This window comes from Sinohyriopsis cumingii, chromosome 8, assembly GCF_028554795.1.
Source record: "Sinohyriopsis cumingii isolate HCF-2022 chromosome 8, ASM2855479v2, whole genome shotgun sequence".
Lineage (NCBI taxonomy): Eukaryota > Metazoa > Mollusca > Bivalvia > Unionida > Unionidae > Sinohyriopsis > Sinohyriopsis cumingii.
This window is the reverse complement of record NC_142968.1, coordinates 40,807,009-40,820,270: the sequence shown is the minus strand read 5'-3', so window position 1 is coordinate 40,820,270 and position 13,262 is coordinate 40,807,009. Positions and strand designations below refer to the sequence as shown.

The window sequence follows — 13,262 nt, the reverse complement described above, 5'->3', positions numbered from 1 at the left end:
TCTGACAACACATAAATATAGGACTATGTCACTATCAAGAAAATGTAATGTGAATCTGGCACGAAATATAACACAAAGACCGACTTATCAACTGGTGCTTAAAGGAACATCAACACATGAAGTATTAAGTTCGGAGGCAATGGGAGCAAAGAGGTCTTGCAATTGGACACACTACAGTAGAAAACCAAAGCTGGAATGGGCAGCATTTTAAAGCATTTGTATGCATGTATGGGGTTTATTGGCAAATCAGCACAATCCAGATTATACAGTACTGATTCAAAGTTCCAAAAATGAAAAAATAAAGCATTGGAAAATAATAAAAGGAAGAAAAACCCACTAAACAAACAGAAACATGCAGCTCTACTAAAGACAAAGGGTACAAACATCCAAAAGGCACATAAAAGATTAGGGCAAAAACTGTAAAGCACCCACCAAAACATCTTGCTAAAATTCACTGCACAAACTGCATTTCCCTGAAAGTAACAGGACACTCTTTGGCAGCACATCATAAAAAAGCATTCCAACTGAGCCCACATAAGAAAATGCATATCCACTGGGTGAAATAGTCACACCCAACTAAAATGTACATCACAGTCAGTGGACACTGGCAAGGTCTACACTGTATGAGGCCCTTCCTGAGGAGACATGAATGGGTCACGACAGCATGCCCAACACATAATACCACAACATCTCCATTATCTGCCAAACACAAAGGATGCCCATCTTCCAATGATGGACCGAATGGTAACTACATGGTGGCCCCACCCCCAATATGATCAGACACCTATCCAGACCCTATAAACAAATCACATTTCTGCAAGAGCTGAAATGCCAACATGTGTTAAAACCCTTAGTAGCAAATGGGAATCTGAAATAATGGTAAAGCCACCATATGAGGCCTATTGGTAGTTTGAAGATTCCAGAATGGCTGAAATATCAGGGGCAAAAATGGCATCCCAAGACAATGCAGTTTTCATGCCACAACCTCTCATTCCCCATCCAAATCTGCACACACATGGGGACATATGGTCATGACAGTAGGCACCAATTTCTGAGAACTTCCCTGAAATACAAGAGGACCAGGAAAGGCTTCCCTGTAGTAGCAACGATCAAATATAACCCCTGATGGTTCAAAAACCAATGCCATTTTGGCAACCCAGACTCCTATTGCTGCCAGATGAGAAAGAATTTGCCCACCAAAGAGTAAATCTCATTCAAAGGAGACTAAATAGTAACCCATCCATCCCAATATTGAGGTTCCCTGAAAAGAACCAAAATGACTGAACTCATGGAACATCTGCAGACAAGACCTCCAAACCAAGCCACACAAAACTGAGCTACAATCAAGTACAGATGCCACAAAGTTCCCGTACAACTTGAGTAGAACCCACACCCCATCATATCTGCCATGATCCACATCAAACCCCAGGCCTCATAAAACTTTCCTGTGTGGTATCCAATATGTGGAACAAAAGCCAGTTTATGGTAAAAAAACAAAACACATCATAAAATCATAGTCTCCTTCACAACTGGGTCATCACAGATTCTAGAATTTTGACCTGCAACCCCCCGATTCTCAGTCGGGAGTACTAAACATTGTTTCACTGCGATTTCCCACCCCAGTAAGCGTTCAGACCTAAACACTGTGCTTGATGTGAATCATCTGGCTCTTTATCCTCAGTGTATAATATTAAAACGAGTTTTAATGCTTTTATTTGTACTGTATTTGTAAAGAAAACTTCCTTTCTAGTATGCTGTGTTAAAAAGTAAACTAACAAAAATTATATAAGATCTAAATTAGCTCCTTTATATGAGTAGTGGTGCTAGAATCTCCCATGTAACAGTGTATCCCCAAGGGTGCAAGACTGAGAGTCAAAAATCTCCTTGGTGTGAGAACTGGGGGTCAGACTGAGTAAAAAACAAATTTTGGTATCAAAACTGGGGGTCAAATACAAAACTTGGGGTCTCTGAAGTGTAAAGGGAAACACTGTCATGTAATCACTAAGTTTTGCCCTACAAAATGCTGATATATTTGATCATCAAGTTTACCAGAGAATGGCTGCACTCTGTTAAGTGTTCCCTGTGGATCCAACTTATATTCAACTTCAGTCATTATCTATTAATGACTAGTACATTTCTTATTAAATTTGCCCATTTTATTTAATTTTTGATTTTCAAAACAAACAGCACTTTGATGTATTGCTTTACTTATAAATATAGTCTCTTACATCATTTATACAATTAAAAAATGTAAAATTAGTGGATATCAGCAATTTTACTTTCAAATTCTGCTGACAACACAATCCCCCAAAATTGAAATTACCATGTTGTTTTTATAGAAATGTGTGATATCTGATCAATCAAATCACCAATGACAATTCTGGCAATTACTAGCACCAACATAAATTTAATTCATCAAGTAAAACTACAATACAATGCTGATTTCAGAAAAATGTAATAGTGGAAAAAGCAGCACAAAAATTGATTTACCTCAGCAATTTTCCTTTTATCATACAACCTGAAATTATACAAAACCAAACAAATTATATCCTCATAAGCAAACAATTTCTTCATTAGTAATTCAATCTCTATCAAATCTGGTTGTACATCATAAACTTTCTCTGCACACATGTGACAATAGCTGTGCATAACACTGACAAGCTGGAACAGCATAGAGTTGAATATCTAGTACCTGCTAGGAACAAATGTCTTCCCATTCACCATTTTCATTCTACCACTGACTTAATCCTTACACCAAAGATTACTGCCTGCTACCACCTGGATCAAAGTGTACACATAGTTTGGGGATTTATGTCTCACCCAATAAGTGTTCTCTCAGAGATCTCGGAAACGCTTAATTACGCATATTTGGACGCCAATTTTTGATCTGGGACACAGAAATCACTGAGGCAGGAGTCCTCCATATGCATGTAATAGGCATGCGACAAAATTCAAAGACTTGCCAGTCCTGCTTCAGCCACCTGCTTTCTGGTAAAATGTGTTGATCAATTAGCTGTGCTGATATTTACAGTGACAGAATCCAGTGACTGAAAGACCCCTTGATGTACATACATGTTGCCATTTTATAAGAGTACATAAAAAAGAACATGATGCAACAGCTGGGCGGCAAGTTCAAAGGCTCTCACTGGTGGCCAGGTGGAAATGTACTGATATTTACAGTGATTGAATTCAGAGGCAGAAAGACCCAGAGATGTACATGTGGTCATTTATAAAAGTACATCAAATAAACAACTTTAGCTTTCGTTATTGTGTTCATTTCCGAATGTAGCGGAATAAGAATTGCACGTGACCTCAGAATACTTAGACAAAATGCCATTCGTAAGTGGGTGACAAGTTGCCTAAAAATGTAAACTTCGCCTTCTTCTGTTAGGAAAGTGAAAATGACTTCGCCCAGTGATTATTTAGGAGGTACATTGACTGAACAGACCATATTTTATTTAAATGTTCCTCGCCTAAACTGGTTAGTAATAGTGTTGTAGCAAATGTATTCATCAAGGCATCAGTAGCTAGGCCTAGTTTTTATATCAATTACGATGACAAACAAACTCTTGCCCATTCACAAGCATTATGTTTTGATAGCTGATTGACCATTAACCCTCTTCTGAGTAAGGTAGCAACTATCAATTTCCTGCATGATATCCTTTGATGATAAAACATGCAAACTTGTTGTGTTTTAAGATCTGGATATATATTAACTGCCTCTTATACACTATTTTGCCATAAAATTAGTTTGAAACTGTAAGTGAACCAGTAGGCCTAACGGGAAATAATGGCAGACTTCGCTAAGTCAGGAATGTACCAGTTTATTAGATTGTCTTTTTTTTAAAAATCATTGGGCAAATATATGCAGAAAAAATATACAAATCATTGAAGCCAAAGCATAGGCATTATTTTATTAAAGGTTCAACTTTAAAATGCAAATTATGAAGGTCAGAAACGTATGGGACAATGCTATGTTGTGGAATTCAGGAGATGCACTTTAAGGTCTAAGCTATTTTCTGATATGACATGTATTTGCAATAATACGGAAAAAAAACCCCAGCAAATCAGATACTATTTATTTGCCTAAAATTACCACAAGTACGTACACAAATAAATAAACCATAAACTTGCAATCCTGTCAATGGACTGTTGTAATGGAGCTATATTATAGCGAGTGATTACATTACGGAAACCTCTACATCTAAAAATAGATGCACTCACGTCTGTGTTGATTCTGTAGGAAAGAAGGGACTGCAACTTTTGATGGTGGGACTCCTATTTTTTTTACCAAAATGGGAGTCCTGGACTCCTAGTTTTAAAATCCTAGCGAGACCTCTGTGGCTGCTGTGGTGGCCATACTGAATGTCCTAGTATACAGCCTCTACAGCATTCTCATCATTCCATCTAAATAATACCCATATCTACTAATTAAACCATGTGAATTCTTTATAGCTAGTAAAGTATGACATATTTTTTTTATATAACTATAATTCTATCAATGCTGCTATGCTTTCAATTTTATTCTTACTCATATTATTTGAGTTTTCATAGCTAATTTACACAATCTGGTGGTAATGCCGACAATCATTGAAAATATAATTACATACTTCAGGATTATTTTTAACGATCTTCCTTGTCTGGTTTAGTGTTCCAAACTAGTGATCTTAATCATAATATACTAGTTTCATCCCCATAGTATTTTTTTCTTTACCAACAAGATGTTACTTCCATGGCAGCTACCATGCCTTCTTGTGGATATATTGTCTAATAAAACCGGTTCATTGCTTGTTTAGATCCTGCAAGAGGTTAAAGGTCTAAAATCTTGCCCAACTGAGGATATTTCTTTGAAGGAGAATACTGCAAAAGTGCTTGATAATATGTCCTTCTCTTGTTGTTCCTATTATGTAACCGAACTGCTTTAAAGTAGCACCTTAGTCCTACTGGGAAGAGTTTGTAAGCAGCAATTTCAATGGTTAAAATGCTGTAGACTACAAGGATTAAGTTGATTGCAATATGAAATAGCCAAATTACCCACACCCCATGTGACTTCAACTTTTACCTTTTGACTTGTTAAATGTCTGCATACTAAGCAAGTATGAGAGCTATCTTAAGATATATTTAGACTAAAAAGAAACTTTAGCCAAAGCTGACACCATTCAGTGCCAGGTAACAATGTCTATATTTCCTGGAAGAGAGAGAAAAAATATTAACGATGATAAAACTAAACAAGAGATCCAAGTTTGTCTGAGATCTCTCACCGTATCATGTTCTGCCTAAAAGTGCAATGAAAGAGCAGCTAGCCAAAATTTCTGGGACAGTAGGATGCTTTCTGTAGTAATTTCTTGACTGCATATTATGCTATGAAAACAATTGTTTCATGGTTTCTCTGGTTTTTATACTTTTCTCCATAAATGATGGCACATCAACATTACTTCTCAAATATTAAAAGGCCTCTATGCCAAAACACTTTCTGTCACAGTTGGCCATTTCTGTATTATTATAGCAGATTTTAGAGATAAAGTTTTGTAAATGTTCTGTGGCCAAAGACCAACAAGTTAGAACACTATCAAATTTGGTTCTTTTCTGTTAAGTGACAATTTAGAAAAAGTTCAGTTCAGAGAAATAATTTAAATAATTTTATGTTTATACTAATTCCATATATGAAAGTGTTTCAGCATCATCTGAACAAATTCAGCACATGACAGACTACACACGGCAGTCAGGCAGCCACTGGCAAGCTTTCTTGCATACCCATGCTACATGAGGTCAAGACTCTAGTCCATGTGGAGGACAGAGGTGAGATGTCAGTGGTCTGTAAAGGCAAGTGTTTTTGAACACTCGGCCCCTGCAACCCTCTATGACATTAGGCTTTCTGTCAAATGTGGTAAAATTCTGTTAAGTGATTTTTGAAAAGATGTGTAATTTTTTTAATTTGTTGTAATGGTGGTTATTTGGGTTGATACGTGTTGTTGGAACAAATCTGAAAATTGCTTCGTGTCAAATCTGGTCTACTTTTGCTGAGCAGTTTTTAAGAAACTATTTTAGATTTTTCTATTTTAAGAAGTGGTGACCATATCTGATGGTGGATTGGCTTCATTTCAATGAACTGAAAGAACTTCATATCAGAATGTTTTCTTTCAATTTTGGTCAAATTCTACAATTAGCAACTGTGAACGAATGAAGGGTGATGGATGATGGACAAATAACCATACCAATAAAATCACTTGGCTGTACAGACAAGTGATATCAGACCCATCACATAAGTTTTCCAAAGAATACTTAACTAGGTAAACCAGGATAAATGATCTATGGCTGAGGTTTTCAAACCTTAAACCCATTTCAAACATTAAGTTCCTATGATTTTTTTCTTAACACTAAATGGATAAATACAGTGTTGTAGCAATAGATTTTGTCAAAATGCATGAAATATTGAAAAAGTATTGACAGAAATTGACCTAAAATAATTCATGCGAAAAAGGGGTCTGAACAGGCAAATAGTATTGGTAGCAAGCTTATACAAAACAGGCTTTGCATTCTAATTTGTCACAACTTCCTTAGATTTTCAAGTTGCTACAAACCACAGATTTTAAGGTCCAATCCATATATAATGATCAATCTGTGAGGACAGACAGACATCTATCCCCAACTGATACAACTAGGTACTGAGGAAAATGTCATTTCTGGTAAAATCATTAAAATGGAAACCTTGGCAAAGAAATATATTACATAATAAATGTTATATTGGTAACTAAAAATCCTCTTCATTATAACATGAGGCTACTTTTCCTTGTACCTGATGTAGTGATCTCTTCCTCCAACACAGAATTCAAAGGAGTTGCAGGGATTGGAGTGGACAGAATACAATGCCACCTTCTTGTCATTTTCCTTTGTTATCACCAATCTGAAAAAATGTGTATGGAGAAGATTTAGTTGACATAATTCTGACTTCATATATTCAATAAAATGTAAATGCCTTTCCTTTACAATGCATCAAAACGTGCTTCATGGAATGCTGTTTCTCACCTGCAAACATCATTATGATTATGCTCATACAGGTGAGAAAATACTCCATGCAGCTTATACTCTTTCAGAATATGTTGCTGTTCTAAGGCTCCAATGACATGTGGTTGCATGGATTCTATGATGTTGCAATAAAAAATTCATGCTAATTCTAAAAAAATAAAAATAAACCACCAGAATGAATGAAAAATTGAGCAATGTATTTTCAATCCCTATCTTTATTCAGAAATTCATACCATTTTTTTTCACTAATTTGGGGAAAGAAATTCAGTTATCAATGCAGACTTTGATCCAGCTGGCAGTATTATTATCCTACTGAAGAAAAATTGTGTGTGCAGTATGAGGTGAGACAGGAAATCCTTGTATAGCAGGTTAGTATACATGCTTTCAGCATACAATACAGTCCCTGCACCAAATGGTTTTTATTTTCAAGGAGATTTTAAGGTGAAAATGACCAATTTCAGGAGTTGTTTTTAAGCCTGATACTTTCATTAAAGACACAATACAGTGAATATAGAACTACAAATAAAAGTTGATTGTGATAATAACTTAAAAAAAAGATTAAAGAAATCAGTAATGAATCTGCTCCATGCAGACTCCAGTAACAATCTAACCTGGCTTTATCATGCAACAAAACTATATGGGCCCAACATTCTGATGTAAATAGACAATAATCTAATTCCACTGTGGTTATAACAATATAAAGCTGCTACATGTTTTTAAGTGGAGACCAACAATCAGGGGCCCAAACTATGCTAAAAGATGAAGAACGTGGAAACTAAAACTCAACTAAGGTGTCTTCAGTAACAAGTGTGGTGTACATTAAAGGAGATGCTGTGTGCAAAGGAATGTGGGTGACTGTAAATCATAGCTCTGCTAAAAGACGATGGAAGAGGCATAAAATTGTCAGATAGAACAATAAAAATACTTTTTTTTTAATGGAACCAGTGATCAAAACTACACCATTCTAAGAATGATTAATTAACAAAAAAGTCTTTTCACAATATCCTCATGTTCTAAATGAGAAATGCTATTTACACATGATACGAACGGCAAGTTGCTTTTGCTAATAAACTAGAAAACATCCTTGAAATGAAGACTAAGAACACAATACTTACTTATTTGGCTTCTCCTGTCTCAGGTCAATTTCATAAGCAATGGCATCTTCTCCACAGCTCAAGAAAATGTGAGGAGACTCTAATTCAAGAGCCAGCTGAAAAATTGATGAAACTGTGATAACTCTCTTATAAAACAGATGAAAATAAAAGGTCTGCATATATTTGGATAGTTAGTGACCAAATGTAACATCTGTCCTCACAAAGGACAGGTTACAGTATTTTTCCATGGTTAGACCAGGAAGTCGTGCCAAAAAATCTATAAAAAATTAGAGTGGAGTTTATAATCAGAGAGATTACAACATTTTTGTAAAAATGGGGGTAAACGTATCAATAAGCACTGGCTTATCATAAGATAAATATACAAGCTAAAAAGGGGTCACACCTCCATTAAAATGACTCAAAAACATGAATAGATACACACTATATAAGGTATAGGCAATACTTGGTAGATGCCAATCTGAGGTGAAGCATGAGATATATCTGCACAGCATTATTTTCTTTGGTGATATACTGCATCAATACCTACGTTACAAATGCAAAACAATCAATATCTACGTTACAAAACAATACAATGATACCATGGCACTTAACATTGATGAAAGAAAGGAAAATTGGCGAGCTTTATGTCCCTCTGATAAAATTTCAGTATAATTTCAGTAACGTGTGATGTGATTTGGATTTTTAATGTAGCTTTAACAACTTTTCAGTCATATAACTTCGATGTCTGCAATGTGGCAGTTTATAGTGATGTCTAGCACTGGGGCATCATGCCGCAGACATGTAGCATGATGTCCCACCCAGTCACATTATCCTGACACCAGGCCGACCAGCCCCAACACTAACCTCTTAATGCTGAGCGCCAAGCAAGGCAGCTGTTAGTACCAGTTTTGTAAGTCTTTGGTATGACTCGGCTGGTGATCAACTCACGACCTCCTGCATCCACGGCGGACGCTCTAACCACTAGGCCACCGGAGCGGTGCCATAATTTAAATTGTTTACTGTGTAAACCAGGTATCAGTTACCAGACTGGTTTCCTGACTAAGCAAGAAAAACCACTTGACTCTGGGACAAAACAATGGAATCATGTTTCAGATGGATATGGTTATATCAAATGACAAATGAATGATATGCTGACCATGTGTCTTTTATTACAGAATGATTCAGATATGTTGATTTAATGTCAAAATTAAAATGCATTGCTTTGACTTAAAAGGTGTACAAAATTGTAACTATAACCCTGTCTGTCAGATGTATTTAACATTCCCATCTGGAAATATTTCAGGTTTGTAGGATTAATGTCATTACAAAGTCCCTGTTCAGTTATTACAAAACAATATGCAAAATGGCCAAGATATATCCAGATAATACTAGCAATTTTGCCATATGTTTATGACAACACAGTGATACAGACATTACAGGCAAAGACAAATGGACAAAGAAGGAGTGTGTACTCTGATAAATATTGTATCATCACTCCTTTGCTTGCTTAACATACATACACAAATTGGCTGAGCCTAAGATCTGAACCCATCAGTGACAGGTGAGATGGTGGTGATTAGTAAAGGTGAGTGGTTTAGACCACTCTGCCACCTATGGCCTCCTATGAATTAGGCAAAACTGGTAAAAAACCTTTTTTTAAATAGAAAGATATGTACTTGGTGTTTTATGGCACCTTAATACAACAGTGAATATTTGGTGAAAACTATTGGTAAACTTTGGAAAATATAAAGAGAAGGATTTATTTTATTGAAGTAAAACATCTTTCCTGCTTCCTCAATTATGACTATGGACCAATCTACATGTTTCCTGCAGATATGTATGAGTTAAGTCGTTTGCAACAGGTCAAAAAAAATAATAATCCATGTTCATAAGTGATTTCTGCAAATACATTTGTGAGTACAAATTTATACATGATAAAATTTTTTTTGGGGGGAAACAAGTTATAATTCAGACATTTTTTGTGTATTTCTAATGCTTGCTAAGTTAATTGCCTGTCCTGGGCAGGATTAAAAAAGGTATAAAAATTGGGATTAGACAGTTTAAAAAAAAATTTAGAACATAAAAGTACGCAAAAAAAACATATGGGATGCCACAATGACTGTCAAACTCATAACCTCTTTGGCAAGTAGAAAATACAGAAAGATAGACAAATGCAAGTGTTTATATATGCGATGACTTATGTGAATGAGCATTCCACTGAGATTAATGTAAGATTATCTCTAATAGGAGCATGCTGTGGCAGAGCATCCTACTCCTAATCATTCATGGATTACAGGTTTGATTCCTGTCCAGACCTCAGTGTGCTCTTGGCAAAGGCACTTAGATCATACTTCCGAGGCATGATATAGTCAATAATGTGCTTAAAGTGACATTACAAATGACAAAACAATCCAATTGGAAAGGGGTGCAACTCTTACATCATCTTTAAGAATTTGTTGATTTAGGTGTTGATGTCTTTCTGATAAACTTGTACTTTACTGAAGAAAAATAGGAAATATCTGGCAAGGTGAACAAAAGAAAATTATGTTATGAGTGTTTTTATAGAAAATCCCAGATTTTTAAGGTCAAAGGTCATTCTTTGTCAATAAGTGACAAAGATATTTCCAGAATCAATGAACCAAATCTGACCTAATTTTCTGGTGACCTTATACAGATTTCCAAGGTCACTAGATACTAGATAATATTCTGTGCAAAGAAGTAGATGTTCACTTGCATGTACAATATCTTATGAAACTATCTGTGATGACAAGTGATATCATCATTTCAAGCTGAAATGTAAGAGACACAAAAATAGCTACAGCTGTGATGTCACAGACCAATATACAAGATTTCACCAAGATCAAAATCTAATTTGTACACTTATAAAGTAAATTCTCTATGTATTTTATAGAGTTTATGAACTCAGCCCCCAGTTTGAGACACAAGTACAATAAAATCACCAGTACTAGGTTCCAACTTCAGGTCTGGATTTAAGTCTTCCTTTCAAACATTTGAAATTATTTATTTAAATTGTTATAGTAAACAGAAATTTTGCAAAATAGGTTTTCAGAGTTGCAAAATAGGTTTTCTATTTACAAAAGAGGGGCAAAAAGACTGACACCTTGGAAAAAGTGCTTTAGAAAAAAAAAAATTCCAAGAGGTCCAAGTGGGTTGAAAGTTTCTATTTTTAGCAATATTTTCTGGCAAATTGGCATCATTTGGATAAATCTGAAAGCCCTTAATGCTAGAATGTTTATGCTGAGAAGAACTCAATTAAAATTCTTTTTTCTCCTAAGTTTAGTAATGGTGACCATATTTTGATGGGTTAGCATGGTTTACGTAAATATGAAAGTCATGATGCTTTCTCTAAAGTTTTATTATATTATGTTAAACTGTTTTTCTAAAGAAGTGGTTTAAACATTTGAATAGTTTTTGCCATTGTGGTCATACCTAATGGTGGATTAGCACTGTTTTATAAAACTGCAGGCCCTCTATGCCAGAATACTTTCTGACAAATTTGGTCCAGTTCTGAAGAGCAGTTAGTGTTAAGTCACTAAAATGTTTTTCTTCTTGTTAGTAATGATAGCGACATTTGATGACAGTTCAGCATCATTAGCACAAAACTGAATGATCTCTATGTTAAGATATTTTCTATCAATTTGGTTAAATTCTGTTGAGAGGTTTTTGAGGATGTCATGTAAACATTTCTCTAATTTTAGATTTTTAGCAACAGTAGCCATATTTGATGGCAGACTGGTATCATGTGTGCAAACCTGAAACGTTTTCAGGCCAGGATGCCTTTTGTCAAGTTTGTAAAACTCTTCGACAGTTTTGAAAAAGTAGCCATTTAAAGTTTCCTATATTTTAGCAGAGGCAGTCATTTCTGTTCCTTACTGTTTCTTTCCTTTTTGTTTTAGGTCCTTGTTTGCTCTGGGCTGCAACTGATAACCAAAGTCACAATTTGATTGACACAGGTTATTACCCCAAGTGACAGAATGATGCTGTTTGTTAGAAAACAATGTGTGCCCTACAAATTAAATAAAATATGGAAATCAAGTTATGACATTTATGACATAACAGCAGCATGTCTAGTGCCATACCTTATGTGCCGCTCCTTTATGCTGGGCCAGTTTCTTGGTCCCCTTGCAGACCCCAGTTAGAGATAAGTCAGCCAATCTAATCTGCCCATCTCTTGCACAGCTGACAACATGGCAGTCACCACTAAAGGGCATAAACTTTGCCTGAAAAGGTAAAGAAAAGATTTTGCTTACAAATGCAAATATTATCTCTGTATCTTAAATAAGTGCCCTGTCATCACATTAAAACTCGCAAAGACCATTTTTGTCATAAATCTATGTTAATTTTCATATATTATCAGGCGTTTGTATTTCACTACTTCATAAATAACAGCAAATGCAAATACTAGCATTTTGTCTTTGTAAAACTGAGCTGTAAATAAGGTTTCAATGAAATCAGTATTTCACTTTCTGAAATTGATTTTGATAACAAAATAGGGTAATGTATAGACAGTGTAAAACACAACCTATATCAAATTGTCTATTCATAACGATGTTAAATATGACTGATAATGTGTAAATGGCGTAGTGACCAAGATTAGCTAGTGTACGTTTTATGTTATGGGTCTGATTATGTGTAAACAGCTTAGTGACCAAGATTACCTAGTGCACATTTTATGTTATGGTTCTGATAATGTGTAAACAGCTTAGTGACCAAGATTAGCTAGTGTACATTTTATGTTATAGGTCTGATATGTGTAAACGGTTTAGTGACCAAGATTACCTAGTGTACGTTTTATGTTATGGGTCTGATATATGTAAACGGCTTAATGACCAAGATTAGCTAGTGTACATTTTATGTTATGGGTCTGATAATGTGTAAATGGCTTAGTGACCAAGATTATCTAGTGTACATTTTATGCTATGGTTCTGATAATGTGTAAACAGCTTAGTGACCAAGATTAGCTAGTGTACATTTTATGTTATGGGTCTGATATGTGTAAACAGCTTAATGACCAAGATAAGCTAGTGTACATTTTATGTTATGGGTCTGATATGTATAAACGGTTTAGTGACCAAGATTATCTAGTGTACATTTTATGTTATGGGTCTGACATGTGTAAAC

The 13,262-nt window shown here is 35.3% G+C and overlaps 1 protein-coding gene across 5 annotated transcripts in view; it reads right to left on the bottom strand.

The window, feature by feature from the left end:
- Window positions 1–13,262, bottom strand: part of LOC149793341 (DDB1- and CUL4-associated factor 8-like) — a 52,751-nt gene that overhangs the window by 19,110 nt on the left and 20,379 nt on the right. For all 5 annotated transcript variants that reach the window (XM_089967323.1, XM_089967319.1, XM_089967320.1 and 2 more), the window contains exons 4-7: window positions 12,221–12,361; window positions 8,142–8,236; window positions 6,797–6,904; window positions 2,491–2,518 (exon numbers count right to left, since the gene is read on the bottom strand). In XM_089967323.1, coding sequence (XP_089823449.1) covers window positions 2,491–2,518; window positions 6,797–6,904; window positions 8,142–8,236; window positions 12,221–12,361 — 372 coding nt within the window. The remainder of the gene's footprint in view (window positions 1–2,490; window positions 2,519–6,796; window positions 6,905–8,141; window positions 8,237–12,220; window positions 12,362–13,262) is intronic.